General features: G+C 35.6%; 1 protein-coding gene and 1 long non-coding RNA gene across 2 annotated transcripts; both read left to right on the top strand.

Annotated features, from left to right (window-relative positions):
* Positions 1-150: 150 nt before the first annotated feature.
* On the top strand, positions 151-13017 carry LOC148879437 (uncharacterized). Its single transcript, XR_016104227.1, has 4 exons — positions 151-314; positions 455-846; positions 1206-1285; positions 12655-13017. It is a non-coding gene; the product is annotated as an uncharacterized LOC148879437 (long non-coding RNA).
* On the top strand, positions 3529-5258 carry LOC148879438 (F-box protein At3g07870-like). Its single transcript, XM_088960972.1, has one exon. It carries the CDS (start codon positions 3793-3795, stop codon positions 5044-5046), a length of 1254 nt encoding a protein of 417 aa, XP_088817098.1. The 5' UTR covers positions 3529-3792; the 3' UTR covers positions 5047-5258.
* Positions 13018-23967: the final 10950 nt, after the last annotated feature.

Genomic DNA, 23967 nt, shown 5'->3' with positions numbered 1-23967 from the left:
CTTTTGTTTTTGTTCCAAGTTAGAATTCAGACTACAGTATTGACCCTACAGTGAAACTATTACTTGAAGTAGTTTAATGTTCTTGGTCACCACTCACCGATAATTAGTCACGGGTTCCGAATGACTGTTGTCTTCCATGCCATTCTGTTTCTGAAGAAAGGATAGCTTTGGGTACAAGGTAGGAATGAAGGCTGGGGATTAAATGACAAGGGGTCTCCCTATTAGAGAGAGTGCAATCTTGTTTTACTTGTCACTGTGCTTACACAAAGAAGGAAATGATACAAGGCTCTTGTTCCATCTGGAATGTAATGCATGTATGTAACGACTGATCAAATAATTCTCTGTACCCTCTTAGATTTCTAATTTGTTTTGCTAAAAAAAATTCAAAGAGTTTAAATCGTTTTCATTTAATTAAGAGTTAATTTTACCTTCTAGTAATGGCTTAAACGTGCAGAGAAACAGGAATTGCCTTGTGACTTGTGATGGTGGGGCCGTGTCGCAATGGTTGGATTGTGCTAGTGCCGCCTGGGATGATCAGGGTTCAAATCTTGGAAACAACCTCTGCGGCTCTTAGAATATGTAGGGGGTTAAGGCCATGCATCTGTCCCTCCCCCAGACCCCACATTGGTTGAAGTCTCGTGAGACAATTTAATCCATCTAACTGGATGTAAATGGAGAAATGTAAAGTTGAAGAAAGTGCAAGAGGAAAAAGAAAGCAGAAGGGGAGCGTTACTGGAGCTTCCTCCAGAAACAGAGAATGCTTTGTGCTGCCAAAACCAGGAACAATGCACTTTGTTTCAGTACAAGGTATTGAGATCAATAAAATGGAAGAAACGGTATTGAAAGGTAGAATTGGTCTTCTGTTTGTCTTTTATTTTTGTTTTCTCCTTGGCCGAAAGTCTGAAATCTCTTTACCTTTTAAATGTACCATTCTTAAATTTGTAATGGAATTTTACTTTTACCCAAGAGAAAAGAAAAGTTGTAGCTCAGTTGTGCCATTTTTAGGACCCAATGAGACCTTACAGAATCATGGCATGCTGGTCTAAATTAGAGTGTTGTCCATTCTGGCCATTTGCATTTGGTTGCCATTCTGTTTTCACATTCATGCTGTTGTAGCTGCTTTATTACTCTCTGCTTTGCATCATGATTGAATTTGAACAAGGGCTGGTTGTTTCATTCTTTAATTGGTTGACAATTCATGCCAGTGTTGCATGAACACAGGAATCAGAATGCGATTCGTCTCCAGGAATCAGACTTGACAATACAAGAAGATAAGAACTCTGAGGTACGTTCCATATAAAAAAGTATAAACTATTGAAATAGTCCATGTATGTATGTATGTATGTATCTATCTACATGATTTTTGAACCTTGATTCAAGAAATATAAGCTATGTATTAGTTTCTACCCTTTATTTTGATTTCATGGTACAATGATGTTTCTCTCCTGAGTCCTGGCCCTTGTTGTATCTCATGGTTAATCAATCTGCATTCAACTGCATGATCTTATTTTTGTTTGTTTGATTGGCATCTCAAGTATTTGAATATTTTATCCTTTGAGCTGGTCACTTGGTCAGGTCCCTAGTAGAAAATCTACGTATTCAAACTCAAAAAAGTTTACACGGTGTTGGTCTTAGGTCTGACCACACCCTGAAATTACCCAAAACCCAAAATATTTTTGTGGTGCTATGGGAATGATATGATATGCATGGTGCATCCTGATACATAACGGAATTTCGAACCTTGGTGAATTGGAATATTGATAAAATTCTTGATCAAGATGGCCTTAATCAAGAATGAAGCTTTTGAATTTAACTTTTTCAAAGACCACAAAGCTAAAAAATAGGAATTAAATCATATGCATTAGAACTTTAGAAGCAATTGCTCAGATTTTTATTCTTTTCTTAGGCTCCATTTGTTTGCTTAACAAATTTCTTTTGCATTGGGGTAAATGCAAGGGAGTGCAAATGGGCTGAATGTCTGATTTAGTTTTGCTTCGAACTATTCTTTTGGCTGGTGAGAAGTAAAATGATGTGGTCGATCCCTAGAAAGAGAACGGAGCAGGAAGTTATTGCTTGAAAGGAATAAGAGGGAAAAGAAAATGATATAGTGCTCACTTTACGCGAGAGAGAATCAATGTAAGAGGAAAGTAGTGCAATATTTGCACCACCAATGGGCAACAACTAACAATGAGATAAAAAAAAAAAAATCAAAAAGTGCAAATTTTGCATGGGGTTAAAGTGTAGATCATAGTTATAAACAAATGTATGCAGAGCTGAATCAGGTGCAAATTTTGCATCCAATTCAGGTTTGCACTGCAAAAAACAAACAAACAGAACCTTTAGTTTCCATCACATTCTAAAAATGCCCAGTAAAACAGAAACGAATGGAATAAATTGATTGATTAATATAGTTGTAGCGGATGGTCTGACCTTGGAAACGACCTCAGGACAAAAGTTAGATTGAAAATGGGTATTTATTCTATTATAATATCATCATCTCATGAGTTCAAAATGAAAGATTAAAAAATAAAAAGACGATGGAAATCAAACATTTTCCAGAAAGTGACTAACGGTCGTAAGAAAATGGCTTTTCTTTTTTCTTCTGATTTTCTATTAGTCGTTTTCTAAAATGAGGGTTGGTCCAATCAGTTTAGATGATTGGACACATCTGACACTGTACATCTCATCCATTGCTGAATCCCAATGTCATGTTGAGGAATCTGAATATGCTCACAATAAAATACTTTTCCAATATCTGACCATGAAACTGGAACTACCATAGTGAGATGTGAATGAGCTTCGATCAGTTACCCACGAGATGTTCCAACATCTCTCTACCTACCGCACATGACAACTGTGCATTGAAAATATTTCCATCGTCATTTATGGGGAGATGCTCCCAATACATAGTGGTGGTGCTCTGTGAGTATGAATGTAAGAACAACTTGTGGGTAGCAGATCCCGAATCAATGTAAATATGTTAAAAAATTATTTTGTTGTGATTTGTGAATACATCCAAGTTGTTAGAAGGTTGTTGGAACTGAATTTTCATTGACCTCCATAGAACACACCACATCCTCACGGTGCATTGTAATTTGTAAACATCTCCCTATAACAATTGTGTTATGCCAGATTACGTGCTGTGATGTACTGTGGGGAGCCAATGAGAACGTGTTTATTGCCTTGTTGGCTTGAGATTAGGAAAAATCCCAATGCGTCTCCCGCGGCTGCGAGTGGTCCTCCTGGTTCCAATCAAATTTATTTATTATGGCACCCGTATATTTATGAGGAGGAATAAATGAACAATTCACGTTTGAAGAAAAATAAATCGTTTTCGATTTTCTGTTGAATATCCTATTTTCCAAGAAAAGCAAAAAAAAAAAAAAATTATAGTTAGAAAAAAAAAGGAATTTCCCCCGTTTTGCAGAGCAGAGAGAAAAAGCAGAAGATATTTTGGTCTTGGATGGACGGTGTGGATTGAGCGCCATGTCAGCAGAGAAATAGGTAGGGTCATGTACCGGAACCCTAGCTTTGGGGAGGCCGAGTTTCGGGGTGGGGCCCACGCAAGTAAGCATCCCGGGGCCGGGAGGCAGACCTACCTGTGCTGAGTTCTGAAACTGGGGTTAAAAACAAAGAAACAAACAAACAAATCTGGATCAAAAAAAAAAAAAAAAAAAAGAAAAGCAAAAATGGTCGTCATCGTTGAATGAGTGGAAGTGAGGGGAGAGGGTCGACACTCCCTGGAGCCTGGAGCCTGGAGCCCTGCAACAGCAAGGTCTAGGGCATGCTGCCATGGATCATCATCAGAATTCAGGTCTGCAATTAGAGGGTTTTGGTTTGGAGAAGGCGGCGATGGGGAAAGAGAGGAAGGAAGGGCAAAGAAGAGGGAAGCTGATGAACCTCCCTTACGATATCCTCCTCGAGATCCTCTCAAGACTTCCCGCTAGGTTTCTCCTTCAATGCAGGTGCGTATGCAAATCCTGGCTCACTTTGGTACGCGATCCCCGTCTCGCTAAAATGCACCTCGCTCGAGCATCCCAGCACAGAAACCCTAGTCTTATCTTCAATTTCCGTGATAATGGAACCGCAGACCTTAATCTCATCCTCAATTTCCATGTTAATGGAAATCGTGTTCTTTATCTTTTTGATCTCAACGAAGAGGGCTGTGAGGCAGTAACCATAGAGTTGCCCTTCCTTTCCTCTGGTTCACCGAATCCTTTTTCCATATTGGGTTCGTGCAATGGTTTGGTATGTGTAGCGCGTGGCTTCAGTTTGCCGAGTGATCCCGATATCTACATTTTCAATCCCATCACTAGAGAATGCACGATGCTTCCGGAACCTTGCATCGCACACACTTCCAGAGCTGATTATGCATTCGGTTACCATCCCGCCACTGATGAGTACAAGGTCGTAAGAACACTTTTCACTGGAACTAATCCTTTGACCGGCTCTTATCAAACCAAAGTCGAAGTCTATACCCTTGGCTCCAAGTCGTGGCGAAGGTTGGAAGATACAGAGTTCCTGCTTTGGGCCTCTCCAAGTTCGCTTGTCAACGGAGCTATACATTGGTTGTCGGGTTATCACCTTGGGTCGGGGATTTATTTAATCGTCTATTTTGATGTTGGGGATGAAGAGTTTCGAGTTCTGGATCCTCCTTCTGAACTTAACCCAAGTCGAGAGAAGGGTTGTGCCTCACTTGTTGTGTTAGAAGGCTGCCTTTCTTTAGCTTATGCCCCTGATGATGGGGGAAGTCTTGTGGTTTGGGTGATGAAAGAATATGGAGTCAAGGAGTCGTGGACTAAACAATTTGTCATCCAACGAGGAGCAGTATTCCCACCTATGAATTATCTTCAACTACTGTGCCTGTTGAAGAACGGTGAAATACTACTAGAGCACACAATCAAGAGATTGTTTTGTTACAATCCAAACACTAAAATGGTTAGACATCTCGCGATACATGATCTACCAAATTGGATTATGCACCCAACACATACTTATGTCCAGAGCCTTGTTTCACTCTGGACCAACAACGGTGCGGAGGAGTAAGTACCGGGAGAAAAGTGATCTATCTTAGGCGATTTACTACATGGACTTGTATTTACATGTTTTGGCATTCTGCTGTTTGTTCTGTATGACAGATTATCTATCTCCGTTTCGAATGCAGTTGTAATCTAATGTTTGATTATTACGTACAGCCTGGTTCTTGATTAAGAAAATGTAAGAACTCGTTCACTTGGTATGATATTGGTTTCTCTTAATGTTCCTTGTCAAATTAAATCAACTGTCATTTGTTAAATACCCAATCGGTCAAACAACAACTAGAGTTCTCTTCTGGTCATTTCATTTCATTCTTTTTGATGATTTCAGTAATCGGTACTGTAGATAGCAACCGTGATTAATAAAAGCTGTTAGTGTACATTGTAGGTAGGACTCCATCTTGAAGATGTACTAGATAAAAATGGTTCAACTGTCTGTGTCAAATGGGTCAATTTATGATGTCATAAATCGTATAATGAAAATGTGAAAATAGATAAAAAAATGTAAGAACACAGAAATTTTGCATAAATTGGGCATATCTCCTATCTTGTATGTTCACCATATTAAACAAAAATAAATGCAATGAATTTGAAAATTGCCAGTTTGTCATTAAAGATGGAAATGGCTAAAAATACAGAAAAAGAGATATAATGTCTAACAAGTGACCTGCTGACCAGGTGAGTAGTTCGATTGGCTAGGTTACCATGATCCTGTCAATTTTTTGTCCAAGAAAATGGTTTAGGAGTTAAATGGACCTGGGATCCTGTCTGGATAATGGGTCAACTGGTCCAACTGTCTAGGGTAAGGACAGGTTGAAAACATTTGTCTACCTAACCCCAGCCTCCAACCCCCAAATAGAATAAATGAGAAAGAAAAAAAAAGAAAACAAAAAATAAGTAAATCAATATGATAGAATGATTAGGATTCTCTTTGTCATGATCAATACAGAGTTGTCAAGGTGACACCTAGACGACAAGGTGCCCATGGAAGGTGGTTGCCCAAGTGCCAGGTTGTTTTCGTATAAGGTACCGTATATATATATATATATATATATATTTTAAATTTTTTGTTAGATTGTAATATTAAACTAGACATTATGACACTACATTAGTCATTTTGTGGGTTTATAATATTTTCATAATTCATATACTAGTTTCTTTTTATTATTTTCTTACTTGTTAGGGTTTGATTGTCACACAAGGGCAACTGAGGTATGCCTTCTTCTTCTTCACCTCTTTTGTTTCTTCTTTTTCTAGGGACCTCATTGGCTCCACCTCTGTTCCTTTTTTATTGTAAGCCCTTCTTCTTCCACCCCTTTTCTTTCTTCTTCTAAGCTTTCTTTCTTCTCATGAATACATTGATTTTCTATATTTTGATATGGACGTTATACCTGTTTGATGAAGATTATTGGTAATTATTAGTTAGATATTATTACTGGTTGGCGGTTGCTATGGAACCTCAAGCGTTACCCTATGATTTAGTTTTTTTAATACATTGCCTAGGCAACACCCATGCAGGTGACTAGAGGTCCTCCCTATTGCATAACTTTACCATAGTTTACAAGGTACTAACTACCAAAGCGAACCTAGGTGATAGGGGAGGCACCTTGTTGCCTAGTTGCCTAGGCGGTGGATTTCTTATAAAAAATTATAAATCCTTGGATAATTCCCTAGGTGTCAAAGTAATCATCAACATATTTATGAGAATAAAAGGAAGAATTATAAAACCTAAACTGACAAATAAGAAAATAATCCAAAGCAACTAGTATAAGAATTTTAAAATGTCATAAACCCTTAAAATGAATAATTTAGTGCAGTAATATCCTTTCTAGTATTATAAATATCATAAAAAAAATACAAAAATACTTTATACATATTGGCTAGGCACTTGGGCACTTGGGCACTTGGGCGAGGTGACCCTCCAAGAGTGCCTTGTTGTTAGGGTTGTCAATGGGCTGGGTCTAGGTAGAACTGGAACTGGCCCAGCAAGAAATATTAAGGAACCAGAACTGAACTGATTGGTTCTCGGGACAATCGGGTCTGACCCGATGGAGCCAATCATAATGAACCCGGTATATATGGGTCTGGTTGGGTCTAGGTCAGTATGGGATTTAGTAGAACCGGTTCTGAACCGATAAAATGGATCAGGAACCAGAGCCAACCCATCGATAACGAATCTTGGAACCAGAGCCAGCCCATTCGGTTCGGGTCCATTGGATTGGACCTGACCCATTGACAACCCTACTTGTAGCCTAGGTATCACCTTGACAATTATGAGTCGATGTATATATACATACATATCTTTTTTACAGTCAATTTATTTGTGGGGTCACGTTCATATGATTGGTTTAGTGAGTCCTCCTTCATGTAATCTGCTATATTGTTATGGTTATCTGATTTATTTGTTGGATTAGAGTACAAAAGAGGACTAGCTTGTAGGAATTCTGCTTAATGGACTAGCTTGTTGCATCCTGGTTTAATTGCAACTCTCAACTGGTAAATGTCTCTGATTTTTTTACTTGTTCTCTTTGCATAATACATGCTTTCTTAGCTTCTCTTTTTGTAGGTGACCATCATGTGCATCCTAGCCCTTGTTTAAATTATTGTTATTAGTTGTCTTAATGTTAGAATCAATTCAGATCTTTTATTGATTTATGATCTGTTATTCTGGATTCAAATCTTATTCACTTGCATTTTAGTGATGTGGATTTAGTTCTGGTTCTATCTTTTGCCATGCAGTCCTAGCTTTATTGAACTCTTGCATTCAGTTTACATTTTTGTTAGTTAGAATCATATTATTTCATTACTGGCAGCCTTCTTGCATGTATTCAAGGAACACATGCTGACAGTAGTCACACAACTTCATGCTGTTGTTATGCTTGGTATGTTGGAACAAAATCTCTTTTGGTCTTGGCTGCCTTTCATAGTCAATCAAATCTGTCCTGTATGTTGTGGTAGCTAATCAATGGATGGCACTAAATAGAATGGAATGTCAAAACAGGATTCGTGTAGTTGACCCCATCTAGTTGGGACAAGGCTTGGGTGATGATGATGATATTTTGGTAGTCAATCTTGTGAGCTTCATTCAATTATCTTCCTTGAGCTTTCTTTTCTATTGGAGTAATTTTGTATTTTCAACATTTTTCACTCTTGTGAGTTAAGATATATGTGAGGGACAAGGCCTGTAAGCATTGCCCTATTTTCAAATACTAAACAAAAAAGGGGTTGGGTTTGGGTCACATGCATTGGAATTTGGAAATGATTTGCTTGTATTTGTTTCTTTTCTGAATTCTACTTTTGTTTCACATATTCACAAATCTGAAATGAATCACTATTTATTCAACCTAAATAAATGGGGCAAGTGGTGAAGTAATAGCAGATGGTCTGACTAGAATGGTTTAGGGTAGATAAATAAAAGAGGTATATAGGCACATGCTGGACCCAGATATCATTTTCTTATAAAAAGTCTTTTCCATAAGTAGAGAAAGCTTGCCTACCATAAAGAATAGAAACTAACAAACAGTTCAACATTTATATAACACTTGTTTCATTTTTTGGTTGGAATAGAACGTAGCTAGTTGGTTTTTGCATCTGAACAACATGAAACTGGTTGTTCATCACTTTTTTCTCATCGATCTGAGTACTGCCTTGTTGGGTTCTAGGATATTCTCAGATTGATGGAACTTGAAGTCTTGAACTTGAGACACGGTATTTCAAATTCCGTATTTTGGGTTGGAGTTCCAAGAGGGGCTATGTTATGCTCTCAAATTCTGCTTGTGTAGGGCTTACGGAATTCCAATAGTATGGTAGTCATCTAGGTTCTGCTGAGTTGGTTCTTAAATGTAACTTAGTTCTGCTTCAGCTTGGTGATCTTAAGCCTTACAGAATTCCAAGGGTTTCTAATTAAGCATGTGGAGAGTTGGGCACTTTTGTTCCGTTGATGTAGGGTGCTGTTGTATCTTGTTCTTGTTAGGGGTGGTTTGTTGGTATTTGTTCTTTGTGTCTGGTGGTTGGCTGTTTTGATTTATAGATGCTAGAGTTGTCTTTTGGAGGTGTAGTTCTGTTTTTGTTCTCTTGGGTGGCTTCTAGTCACCTTCCTTTGTATTTCTCTGTTTTTTTTTTTTATTTTAATAAATTTCTTTTCTTTTTCTTAACAAAAATATCTTCTGTAAGCCTTGCTTTTTTTGATCCCTTGCTTCTAAGGTTGGTATTCCTGATAGCCCTTGCCAAATTGAAGAACAAGGTTTCCGAATAATATGCATGCTTCTTGAAATAGTATTTCCTAACATTTTAATTCTCTCATTTTGCTCTGCTATAAAGGGGGAAAATTAAATAATAAAGTGTCTTGAAATGTTCTTACCAAAATGCATAATTTCTAGATTTATGATTGTTCTTGGAGACAAATGCCTTCCTGATAGCCTGCATTTTGCATACAAATTTTGTGCATGGGGATGATGTGTTGACAGCATGAAAGGCATCACAAACTGCAGTGATTCAAAATACTGACAAAAGCGAAGAGCAACATAAGTTCCAGTATAGGACTTTACATGTTGGAAAATAATTCTACTCACTAGTCAATATCTCTAACCAAGCTGGTACAGAATTTTCTATCCATTTCGTATTATTGAGCATCATCACCAGTCCACCGCACCATCACACTTTTGTTTCCTCTTTTATTTCTGAGGAACAGAACTGGAATTGTTTTGCCTTGGTCAGAAGAAATATGTGCAGTTGTGCATTTATGGCAACCAATAGACTGAAATCTCAGTGTTTTGCTATCCAGATTTACTTACAAGTTGATGGGAGATTATCTAAAACTCCCCTTGACTTTAGTGACAGTGTCTAAAACTTTCCCCAATTTCTAGATGTGTATCAGAGAGTATATCAATTAGCATAAATTATTACTCTATTCATCATTCACTGGGTACCCTCCATATGAATGTATGCTTGAGGACAGATCAATTCTAGGTCCTTGGTACATTAAATGTATGGTACTGGTCAACCTAGATTTGTGCTACTATTTAGGTGATCCAGTTCAATGCTTAGGTTTTAGGTTACAGTTGGAGAGCCAGATTAATGTGATTTTTTTTTTTTTGCTTATTTATGGGTTAACTATACATTGTTGTATATGTAATTCATACAACCTTCTAAGGGGTTTCCTGAAGGTATCTTAAGTTGAGGGGAAGTTTTGGACATGGTCAGTGAAGGTGGGGGAGGTTTTGAATGGTCAATCTATAAAAATAAAGTCGTTCCATTTAATGACAGCAGAATGACAAGGAACGAAGATAAATTATCTATATCATAAAAAGCAAATAAGAAAACGTCAATTGTCAAGAGAAAAAGCAGCCGTAATGGAATGGGGTTCGGCACTCGTGTCTCTATGTTGGTTCTGCTCTTTTCTTTTTTCCTCCCCTCATTGTTCGGTCTACCGCCTACCCATTACTGTTGATTCTTGACTTCTGAGTAACCTTTGCACAACAGCACCTGTATGTAATTTTCTATGTCAGGGAATATGAGATTGAGATGTTTGGTCTTTCACTTCTAGCTAGGGTCATAGTCATGACAGACCAACTTTTTCACAAGGCAAAAACATGTTTACAGAATGCTGAAAAATTATTCTTATTCAACGACAGATTGCATTTGCTTAGCCCATGATTCCTTAAATATCTCACATGGGAACGCTTTTCAGGGATATTATATATTCATAGTATTTGGCATCATAGCGTTGTTTCACAGCATTGCATTTTTTCGGAGAGTTGCAAAAGGTTGAGAAACGCTTTTGGACCGTTTGTTTGGCTTTGTTGTATCTACAGCATAGATTTTTTGTTTTTAAAATGCATTTGTTGCCGAGGTGTTTTTGCTCAGGCGTTTTTTTTTTTACTGATATCTACCATGAAACACAATTTTAAATGCATGATATGCACTGGACCATCCCAGCGTAACGACTATAGATTTTAGACATTTACTAATATTGATAAATATGCACGTGCTTTCTATATAACAATTCTAGATATGAAAACGATAATAATAATAATGTATTCAAAGTTTTTTTATAAACTTTATGTTATTCAAATTTTTATTTTTATTTTTTATTTTTTATTATTAATTTAATGCATATTGCAAAATCCAAATATGATTACATAAATGCCTCATCTAAATATGTGATAATCAGATCGAATTGTGAAGTTTCAAATATCATTGATAGGCTTATCTGTTTGGTTAGACATTTCTTTTTATAATGTTTTATTCTTTTTGGTGTATCTTGTTTCTGTTCATTTACAAAAAAAAAAAAATGTAAGATTTAAATAGGAAAAATCGAATGAGGTGAAAAGTTGCAATTCAATTTATAATTTAAGCATCACAATTATACATGGACTAAATTTAAAAATGAGTATTTTAGTCAAAAGAAGGTTTCACAATCTTATTCATATTTTTAATAATAGTCTAAATATAAAATTATAGATGTGTTCAACTTTTTATATTTTTTATTTGTGTAAAAATAATTTTGATATGTCGCATTTACTTTTTGTTTAATATAATAGATGTGTTGAAATGTTTTTTTTTTTGCAAAACTTATGTTTTTTATTTTTATTTTTATATTTTATTAAAATTTATTATTTATTTATGGCATTAATGGTTAACGTGTTTGACCCAAAAATTGAACTATTGAACTTTTCCAAATAGTAAAATAAAATATTTTTTGTTTATTACACTTATTTTTAAATTCGATTAATAAAAATTTTATAAATGTGTAATTTTTCTAAAATTTTCGTAATTTTTTATATGTATTTATATTTAAAAAATATTACCTAATTATGACTTCATAGGTTGATCAATTTGATTCGAGTGGTTGAATTACTTAGCCACCACTTAGATAAAGAATGGTTTTGTTTTTGAGTCAATTTTAAAATATATGAGTTTGTATTGTTAAAAAATATTGACATATGTTTAATTAGTAGCATTTATTAGTGAAGAATAATTTAAATATAAGATTTAATAAGAGAAAATAGGAATTAATACCTTAATTATAAGACTTAATGAGAAGGGATTAGATGAGGTGGAATGTAATAATTAAAGCTACATTTTCAACCTTTAAATATAGAAATATGAACATTTTCAACCTTTAAAAATCTAATAAAATGACTTTTATACCCTTTCTCAAACAAAGAAATAGAGGATAATTTTAGTCCAAAAAAACTTTCACGCTACATCCGCACTTTTATATATAGTATAGATTGAAATACCATTAATATGCACAAATTAATAGTAAGATTTTAAAATATTTTGTTAAAATATTGCACTAAAAGCAAATATGCGTTAGAAAATAGGGAAAATTTCTTAAACTCCCTTTTGGTTTAGCTAATTGACTAACTCTACCCTTATTGTTACATATTGTCTTAAAGTACCCCCAAGTTTTCGAGATGAAGGTCATTGTTGCGTACTTGCTCTTTGTCTTGGGTAGAAACCTCCAACCTTTCGCTGATGACCTTAAAATCACCCTGGGATAGTGGGGTCATGTATTTGAATATGGGTTTTTTTATAGATTTGGAGTTGGGTTTTTTGCATCTTCATCTTCATTCTAAATCTTTATTTTTTTTTTCATCTCTTCATTTTGTAGTTGGGGCAAAAGCAGACGATGATAGAATAAAACTCCTTACCAAAATCAAGGGAAAGGACATTATCGAGTTCATCTCCTATGGTAGGGAGAAGCTTGCCTTGGTTCCTTCGGACAATGGTGTCACTGTTGTTGTTTCTACCAGTGGTGTCGTTGGTGCCGGAGCTGTTGCTGCACCTACTACGGCTAAGTCAAAGAAGGAAGAGAGAGAAGAGTCTGATGAAGTATTCTTTAAACCGACTTGTCTACAATGCATTTATTTCTATTTGGCTTATACTTTAGAATATATGTCGATTGCTTGAACAATGTTATCAATTGTCTTTATTTTTTTATTATTTGCAAGATATGGGCTTAGTTTATTCGATTAAGGAGTTAGGATTGTGAAATTTCACTTTTTTGGTAGTTATTAGAGCTACCGATACACAGTTGTTGCTTTTCGGTTTGAATACTACGACAGTGGCGGAATAGGGCAAGTGAAAGAGGGTGAAAGGTTTCCATTGCAACTTGCTTTTCGATTGGGCTAACGCTGCTCCTCACTTCTCACTTTCTCACCTCCTCTATGTGTGTGTATGTGGATCGGAAAACCTTTTAGTCTTCTTCGAGCTTCTATTCTTCGCACCCGCCAAAATCTGAGACACTTGGTGGTTTTTGATCGTAATAGTGACTAATCTTCCAACAACAACAACATCAGGAATTTAGGATCTTCCGGTGTTACATCTTTGACATGTAGAGACAAAAGCAGAATCACTAGCAAAGATATACCTAAGATATTGGTGAGGAAGATCACAACGATAGATATGAGTTTGAGGGTATTTCTATCATTTTCTAGAATATGTTAGTCATGTAGTGTGGCATATGAGTGAATTGTGAGGGAATACTAACCGAGGAGAGTAATTAGTCAATTGTCAAAAAACTTAAAATTTATTTTAAGAGAATATATAAACAATAAGGATAGAATTAGTCAGTTAACTAAATCGTAAGGGTAGCTTAAAAATTTATCCTAAAAAATATTGTTAAATAGGATTGAAAAATGTAAATAACATAACCAATTAAAAGATAAAAGTTTAAAAATAACAAATATGACATAAAAAATTCAATAGCCTAATATAAGGAAAATAACGGAAAACACGAAAAAATAATGGTTATGGTGGCATTTACCTTGCTCAACGAGACTGGATTTGGCCGGTGAATGCAACGGCATAAGTGTTTTTTTGATTCTTTTGTTTTTTTTTTTGAAAAACAACTTTCCGAAGGCGATTATTCTTCAAGTGATTCCATTTATTTGTTGATGTGGCACTATAAGTCTATAACCACGTGACTAAAAGGAATCATTTAAAAACGTGTTGATGCCAAACACCCACACCACACTGTCACGGTTGATATAAACTAGAAGAAGAAAATGTATATTTTCCAATTGTTCTAACGATATGAAATTATAAAGCAATAAGGTGATACAAGGAATTTCAAAAGGTTATTGAACTTGGGAGGGATGTTCCATTAGTCAGAATTCATCATCCTCCACAATCAACATAAGAGGGGAGTAGTCAACTAAATCGAAAGTATTAGGAGTTATTAACCTCCGTAATCTTTTTTCAGAAGGTTATTGGTAGCTAGAACCCTGCCTTTAGCCCTTTGCCAAGGAAATTTGTTAAGGTTGACTTATACTATTAATGCAAAATCTACATAAACTGTACCATTAAGCAAAAAAGGAAAAACAAAATAGGGATAAAGTTATACATTACAATTGAATTTTTAGTGTTATTAAAGTTTTAATGGTAAACACATCTTGTGAAACATGAATCAAAGAAAAGTAAATAGACCATGTGACATGTTTAATATGATTGGTTGAAATTTTGATTTAATGTACAACTAATATTCAAAATGCACCACAATTGATTTTTATTATTAATGAATCAAATGTAAAATCATTAAAATAATATATGTTATTAATTAAGGGGATGTTTGGAACCGTGGTCGTTTTTCAAAAAAAATGATGCCACGTTAGATCCTAATAGGCATTTCAAGAAACGTCCATGTATCTCATTGTTTGTTCAGTCGATTATTAAAAAATCGGGCATGCGGACTCCACTGATGTGGTGCTTACCTGTCAGCACATACGTGAAAAACGGTGATGAAAATCACCTTACCAAACAGTATAATGTTGCTCACTGCCTACGTGGCAGAAGCGTTTTTTTTTGTGAAAAATGGGTCTTGGAAGCATGGGCGTTTTTTCTTGAAAATCGGTCCCAAAAAGCGCCCACGCTTCCAAACACCATGTAAATAAGCTAAAATAATGTTGTATATCATAAAAAAATTACTTGAAAATAATTTCTGCGACACTTTAAACTATAATTCCTGATTAGTAAACATACAAAATACAACATACAAATCAACTTTGTTTATAGATGCATATTACTTTTATGCATATGTACTTAAATATTATTGATAAGATTGTTTCAGATCATGATGATTTAAATAAAGTGTATGCAATTTGCATTGTTTAATGGGGTTTAGGGGGTGATCATTTTCAAATTCAGATGTCCTCCCCATAGAACATGTCCGGCACATGCCTCGTACCACATCCCAACTGTGCATTGGGAACAATTCCCCATAACAAGTATTAGGAGATGTTCCTAATCTATGAGAAGTTAATCTAAAATCGAGACCGGATCTACTTCTCACATAGGGTGCCTCACACCAACCTCACACGCACATCCTACCATGCATTGGAAACATCTCTCGTACTTATAAGTTATTATTCATGGGAGATGTTCTCAATGCAGGGTGGATGTGCCTATGAGGCACCCCATGTGTGAGGAGCAGATCCATTCCTCTAAATTCATCATTCTTAGCCCAACCTAGAAAGTCCAGCTTAGGCTGCACAGCCCATAACAAGTTAGATGATGCATTTGATTTTCAACCAATAGTGGATGCTCATTTTATTCCAAGTTGGTGGTGCTACATAGATCTATATATGCAATTGTCAATTGGCCCATTTTATTTCATCCCAAACCATTTCTTCAAATACTGAAATACTCATAATGTAACCTTTTGAGTTTAATATTGCTCCTTGAATGAAGGATTGAGCACATCAAGATGGAAATATAATCAGTATTTTAAGTGTTCGGGTCGTGTCTCAGTCGGTTGAAGTTGCCACGTGGCTACTGTCATGTTCCAGGCTCAATTGACCTCTTTGGGCCACGTTAGCAGGCTAATATACAACGCATCGAGGTTAGCAGATGATCCAACAAGCGAGAACCTTGGAAGGAAGCGTGATGGGTGATATATCTCACTGATAAGCATCCCCATCGGGGAATACAAAGCCATCCAAAGACCTTGGCAGGTGATCTCCTCCCTTAAGCCCCACAAGGGACTAGTCTCAGTGCACCATGGCACTCGGTTATTTAAAGACATCTCTCCTCAAGATTTCTAATTTCTCATGCTTTTCAGCCCTCTTGCTCTTCTATTTCCTCTACTTTCCTCGGCCCAAACTAGCTCACCCTTAACAGCTTGGCCCGACTGACCTTTACCCACAACTTATTAACTTGAGCATCAAAGTGCCTTCCCCAGGGACCTCTGACCACACTTTGGTTGCAGATTCCACTTAGTGCTCCTCATCGTTAGAGCTATAAATCGAGCCATGTTGCTTGCAACTCAGCATGGGCCAACATGATGGCATGCGGGCCATGCCAAGAAAAACGCGATCATGTGAGGCTCAGTGGGAGGTTTCAGGTCCACCCCTTGGCCCACGTTCCAGTATGGCCCAACTCGTAGCACGATGTGGAATGGCCCGGCCCACGGGCCCACAACGGGCCGAGTGCAGCCTGTCCAAGAAAACTAGCCATTAGGGTCCTTGGGGGACCCCCCCAAATGGCTAGTTTTAGCTTTTTTTAGGGGGTCTTTATAGAAATACCCCTCAATCAACAACTATAAGTCTATAAATAGCTATACAGGGGGTATTTATGTATTTTTGCTTTGGGGAGGAAAAAAACATTAATGCTCCTCTACAACTATATATCCTATAATATAACCACTAGTTTGGGACTTTGAGGGCATTTGGGTAAAGCGATAAATGACTTTATAATAACCAAAATAGCCCTCCCAACAATTAAAAAACTACTAATTTTTAGGGTATTTGGGGCAATTGAATTATTTTCAGTTCTCATAAATTGCCCTATCCTCCACCATTCTCATAATTCAGCAATTTTGAATTCTCTTCTTAATTCTTTATTCTCATTATCTCATACTCTATTAGTCTCTTATCTCATATTGTGACAGTGTCATACACTTAGCAATTTTACCAATTTAGGAGGCTTTGGCCTTTAAGGCTTCAATTGTTGAAATCAAGTTGAGATGCTGAATCGGTAATCCAGCATCCGGGTAAGTGCAATTAAATACATTTTTATTTTTTTAGAATTAAAAAATAATAATTGGCTCCTCCTCCTAAAACCAATTCCCAATAGTAAGTTCACTAGCCCGATTTGGAAAGTATTTAAAAGAGAGGAGGTTGAGGGGAAGGGAAAAAGAGCCACTTGCCAAAGATGTAAGATTGACTTTAGCTTTAGTACCAAGGGTGGTACTGGCCACTTGGGCAGACATTTGCCCTTCCATGAGAAACAAGAAAAAGACAAATACTTTAAAGATTTGCTGGATGTTGAGGATAAATTACAAGATAAAGAAGGGCATGACACTACTACACCTGATGAAGCAGAATAACAGATGATTGAAGTCAAGGAGATGGAGTAGTTTTTTTCAGTTTTATTTAAATTATTTGTTATTTTTTCAATAATGTAATTTTTTATTTGCAATTTGTAATTTTTTTTATGTTTTAAATGAAATAAAATTTCTGTTTTTTCCAATTTTTTGTCCATTTTGTATTTTGGTAAGCATTTTTTATTTCCTTATTAGATTTGTTTTCTTTTTTATTTTTTTTTTCAATTCGTTTCCAAAGGAAAATTAAGTATTTTAGTTTTGCTTAGAAAAAAAATGAAAAAAAAATCAAAATGTCAAAAAACAACAAAAAAAAGTTTGGGCTTTTTGGCCTGGTTTGGCCCTAGCCCAAGGTTGAGCCCAAGCTCGTGGCACGGCCTGCAGCCCGCCCAGCCTAGACCTATGGCACTAGCCTATGCGGGCTCGGGCCGTGGGTCGTTATGGGCTGACCCCCCAAAATATCCCAATGATGGAAGGCACAAGATCCATTTTACAGCTCTACTCACCTTTCATCTTGCCTCATCCAAATTGGCAGGATTTATCTATTGTGCGTCCACTTCGATTCAGACAACATCATTAAGGTTTTCATCTTCCCCTCAAACTAATGGTTTACCTGATTATTTGACTATCATGCTTGGGAGGATGCTTCCGGCCTTTAAGTCAATGATAAAAATATTAACTTATCTTTGAAACAAGAATTGGACGAGGACTTTGCTTGAAGAAGTGAGAGTAATCAATTTAGTGTTTGGAGGTTTGAACCATCAATTAGTTTTGCTTAATGCAATCTCAATCTTGGAGAAAATTAGAAAACCTTTTGGATTTGAATATAGTTGGTCTATTCATGAGAGTTGCTAGTGTTATAGGAAATGTGGCGGGTGGTGATGCTCAAGCTACCGAGGAAATTCCTCTTCCAAATGACTCCAAACAAGGCTTCCGGGATAAATGATTTGTTAAATTCTTAAAAAAACATTGAAGCATTATGGGGTGTGACATCCTTAATGTAGTCTAGAGTTTTTTTTTTTTTTTTCAATTTGGGTTTATGAATGAAAGCTTTAAGGGAGAATGACGATTCAGCCCAGGGTCAGAATTTGTAGTCTCAAAGTATATTTGGGATAGATGCTAACTCGGAATTGATACCAATTCACGGGCGGATATGGGTGCATAAAGTGTGGGTTTTTGACCTTTTAAATGCTTATAATTCTGCTGTGGAAATCAGAAATCTGCATTGGACCTGCCCATACTTCTCCAAAATTTTAATACTTACATGGCTATGATTCCAAAAAAACAAATAAGTTTTATATTGGTGAATATCATTGCACAAATTTAGGTTGACAGGTAGAAATCAATTTTGATCCAAATCATTATTCCAAATCAAAGTACATCCATCCTATATAATGATATATATAACAAGTAACAACATTCTTATTACTGATGAGATATGCACACAAATAGCAAATGGTTAAGCCAAATACAATGAAGGCATACCACAGAGTTGTCTCCCTACATATTGCTCATTTGCTTTGAATGTCATTTTTATGCAATGATTTTGTACATATTCACCAAATCAGACCCCAAGGGAAGAAAAAATCATGGATGCAGTTAACAAGGATGGTAGATCTTTTGGTCAGTAGGTTAACTTCCAGTAATTAAAAAAAAAATCTTCAACTCTAATTTATATCATAAATTGAAGAATGATTGCAAAAACTGTCCTAAAGAAAGTTGAAAAGCCCATTTGTCTTGGGATATTCCTACTGACTTTGGTAGGTCCAATACAAAATTGCTCAATTATTTGTTGACAATAGAAGCAGAAGTAGTCAAGAATTCAAGAGATGCCTATGTTTGCTCCCTAAAATTATGTGCAAGAAAATGGCTAAGATCCATCATAACTTCGGATGGGGAAATAAGGATGGTGGTTGGAATAGAGCCCACATTTCCTACCCACTCTCTACCCGTCATGAATTGGAGCTATACATCTCTCAGTTCATAATAAAAAGTGTGGCTCCAATTCACAACGGGTAGAGAGTGGATAGGAAAAGTGAGTAAGAAATCCCGAGTGGGTTGGAATATCGTTGGGTTAGTTAGAGTGAGGTGGGCAAAAAATTGATAAATGTGTATATTTTAATTATTAGGAAAATAATATAACTATTGCAAACATTTATAAATATAAATTATAACAATCATTTTTTTTTAATTTGTTGATACAAACCAGATTTCCTGCCCACTACTCTCTACCCGCCCCAAATTGCAACCAACCACACATCGCCATTGTGTATTATGGGTAAGACACAGGTAGAGAAAGTGATTAGGAAATCTGCTTGGCCACTTGTTTATAAGCATACAATATAAGTTGAACTTTAAAACTAATGGTTATAATAAGTGATTAAAGCATGTCATGTTGGTAGATCTATTGTTTTTAACTTATAGATATCTCCTTTCAGGTTTTTGTAACCATAAGATTAGATTTATTAGGTATAGTATAGAGAGTTAATGGAATTATTGAGAGAGAGGGGAGAGGATATTAGTGGTGTGAGTTGTTGAAAGGGGCGAGAGTCAATGGTGCGAGTTAATGCATAGAGCAAATGAGAGTTAATTGAATAAACATTTTTTTGAAAGTGCTAAAGCACAAAATTCGTTCATCTCATTGAAATATCAATGGCTAGAGAGTTAGCAATTAAATTCAGGCTATTTGCCTAGTTGGGGTGGATTCAAACCGAGCCGAGCCGAATAGCTAGTTATTCGAGTTCGGCTTGCCAAGGTAGTATGCGGCTCGAGCTCAGTTCAAGCTAGAACTTTGAGTTCGAGCTTGGCTCGGGTCAAAAGCTCGTAAGCTTGAGCTCGACTTAAGAAAAATGTTTTACAAAAATAAAAAAAAGATACATAAAAATATTTTTCATTTGATATTTTAAAATTAAGAATTATAATAATTAGTTATTATTATATATAAGAATAAAAATATTATATATAATAATAATAATAATAATAATAATATTATTATTATTATTATTATTATTATTATTATTATTATATGTATATATGTATGTATGTATGTATGTAGCTATTCGAGCTCGGCTCGTAAACCTCACAAACCGAGCTTTATTAGGCTCGGCTCATGGCCACCCCTATCGCCTAAGTACAAACTCTGGAAGAAATCACAACAAGTCGAGCCAAATAGTGAGCCACTTGATTTGCAATTCACTTAACATGGTTGATTGAGATGAACTGAAGGCTTCTGAGAAACTCCTGTAGGCTGTAGCTTGCAATCATTGTATGAATGCGCCACGGTGGAATCATAGACTCCACCAACACCAACAGAAGATTTTTGTTACTTGTAAAGCATCACCTTCATTAGCAAATTTGATCCCAAGAAAGAATGCCATCGCCTCCACCAATGATATGCTACAAGGAAGAGGAATAAATCGTGAGTAAATATGTTTACCATAGTTACAACCCAAACTTCGTGGCTAAAGTAGGCACTTTTTGTTCCATCACACCTCTAACCAATGAATCCCTCAAGGATTTCCTAGTGTGTAGCAGCTCCACCTGAATACTCAATATTGGGAACACCTCTCACGATGTTTCCAATACACGACGAGGATGTGTTGTGGGACATTGTGAGGGACAATCTTGTAGGGGGGCTGATTTGATCTCATATGTTGGGGTGTAAATCCATGCAAGACAATCGGTAGCAAAAGTTTCAGGGTGAGGGAGTAGGATATTTAATATTCTTTGAACTGTATTTTGATATTTTCTTCAAAATGTTGTCTCAATATCTCCCTTCTCCACTGCGTTGTTTCATATATGGTCAATTAATTGCACCACTTTGACATTCCCCTCTTTATTACTTGAGTTAATGGATTCAGCTAACCCTTATTATTAGGAACCCATCTCCAATTTTCCATCTGCTACCATTGACAATGACTTACCTACATTTCAGCATGCTAGTCCAAGCACAAGAATATTAACTTTTCCTTCCATTGTCCAAAAATTGCTTCCATTAGAGAGAAAGAGAGGTATTTAGCTGAGAGTACAAAAATACCAACAATTAAAATTTTGTGACTAAGGCTTTATGTCTTCCACCCACATCAATTACGCCTAGGCCCCCAATTCTCCTTTAGCTCAGTTTGGAAGGAGTACAAATACAAATATATAGAGTATAAAATCTTATATTTTATATTATTTTGTATGTATTTGTACTCCTTTCAAACTGAGCCATTGGCTTAGAATCCCAAGTTGAATTAAAGAAACAAATTCAAAGTTGAATTAATAAATTAAATTAATTTGAAAAAAAAAGTGAGCATATTAGTGATACTCATTGATGCTTTAAAATTGTCGTTGAATTGGATGGTTGGTTCGTTTGACCTGGAAATTGGTCAAGGTATCGGTTCCATTTTAGTGGTGAACCACTATTTTATTAAAAATTATTGAATTGGTCAACAAATTATTGATCCATACGGTCTGATCATTAAGCCGTTTGACCCAAACAATGATTTGCAATCTAATATATCTTATTTAAAATTAAAAAAATAAAATAACAAAAAAGAGAAGAAAATAGAGGAAAGCGATATCAAGATTTGAGATTAGAGAGAGAGATCCAAGGGATAAATCATATATGAGAGAGAGGAGAGAGATCTCATAGATGAGTATGTGAAAGAGATCTTAGAGACAAGATCTATTGCTACTGCAGGTCACCGTCGCTATCACCATCACTCGCACAAGTCACCCACACAGCCACACCTATTCATTTTCCTCGTTTCTTCTTCTTCTTCCAGTCTCTTTCTTCCTCCAACCTTCTTTTTTTCCCTATCAGAGCTGATAGAATTCTCTTCATTCTCATTCTCACCCCATCTCATAACATCATTTATATTCATCTACCATCTTACTCCAATATTCCAATCCAAATGGTAGGATGAAATACTGTTAAAACGTTTGAACCATTTGACCAAAATGATCAAATCGCTGACCTGAAAACTGGGGGCCAAAGTGGTTCCCTTTTTTTATCGGATTTTATAACCTTGAATTAAACTTTTTATGGGGGTGTTATGTGTGAGGATGCATACTTTTTCAATCTAACACTCATTACAAAGTTTGCAATCGGTGGGAGGGCTTCTTCGTTTAGGGTGCATTGAGTGAATTGAGTTGCGATGGTTGAGGATTATTGTTTTGGAGAAGCTATTCAAAGTAGCTCTATATTTGAGTAGTGGGTTGGGCGTTTGGAAATCTCATGTTGGCTTTTGTGACTTTTAAAACACAACTTTTGGCATTTCCGTGTGGGGCCTAGCTCAAAATGCCGAAAGCTAGGTCCCAAAAACCCTCCCAAATGGGCATTAAAAGTAGAGCTGTCAATGGGCCGGGTCTGGTTCAAAACAAGGTAGAACTGTTTTCAACCGATTGTTAAAATCGATAATATCGGAACTGAATCAGATTCGATCAGTTCTCTTATTTCAAAACCGGTACCGAACCATTTAGTAACTGAGACAATCGGGTCTAACCCGACTGGACCTGATTAAACAAAAAACCCTATTAATACTTAAGACCTCTATTTTTTTATAAGAAAAATTATTTTATTCAATAACCTATAATTAGTACATGTGACTAATAGGAAAATGAAAAGGATTTTGGGTTTTAAACCTGCATAACATTACAATGTTGTTACATGTAAAATAACAAAATATGTAAAATATAATAGATATATATAATCGGTTCGGGTCTAGTCGGTTCAAAACAGCCAACACCGCTCAAAACAGGTCCCGAACTGATAATCAAATGTCTTAGAATTAGCTTGACTCATATTCATCAATACTTCTACTTTAATTTCATGGGCCCTTTGGCTTCAATTGCACCCTGGCCTAAACAAAATTAACTCTATTACAAGTTAATTCAACCATGGGTGCACATCATGTATCTTCTTGTATCATAGATTTCCCTTGATATCTATACTATATGTAAAAATGTGAATGTAGTGTGAAATTTTTTTGGACTAAAATTACCCTCTATTTCCCTAATTGAGAAATGGTATAAATATTATTTTATTATAGCTTTAATGCCAACTTTAATGGCTACTAAAATGATCATATTTGTGTCTTTAATCCATCTCTATTTGTAAGGGTTGAAAATGTAACTACAATCATTACTTTCCACCTCATTTAATCCCCTTTCATTAAGTCTTATACTTAATGTATTAAATCCCATTTTCTCTTATTAAATTCTATATTTTTTAAGTTATTTTTCACTAATAAATGCTACTAATTAGATCTATGTCAATATTTTTAACAATATAAACCCATATATTTTAAAATTGACTCAAAAACAAAACCATTCTTTATCCAAGTGGTGGCTAAGCAATTCAACCATCTGAATTAAATTAATCAACCTATGAAGTCATAATTAGATAATAAAAATTTTAAAATAGAAATAAATATAGAAAATTACAAAAAGTGTAAAAAAAATAGACACATTAATGATATTTTTAATTAAATTAAAAATTAAGTGTAATAAACGAAAAATATTTTTATTAATAATGAAAATGAAATCATAATTTAGAATTGACAACAAATGAAATATAAAATTTAATAATAAATAGTTCAACTTTTGGGTTAAATGTGTTAA

This window comes from Nelumbo lutea, chromosome 1, assembly GCF_056320005.1.
Source record: "Nelumbo lutea isolate HS-2025 chromosome 1, American lotus-T2T, whole genome shotgun sequence".
Classification (NCBI taxonomy): domain Eukaryota; kingdom Viridiplantae; phylum Streptophyta; class Magnoliopsida; order Proteales; family Nelumbonaceae; genus Nelumbo; species Nelumbo lutea.
Note: the sequence above shows the minus strand (reverse complement) of the source record. Positions and strands in the feature narration are given on the sequence as shown.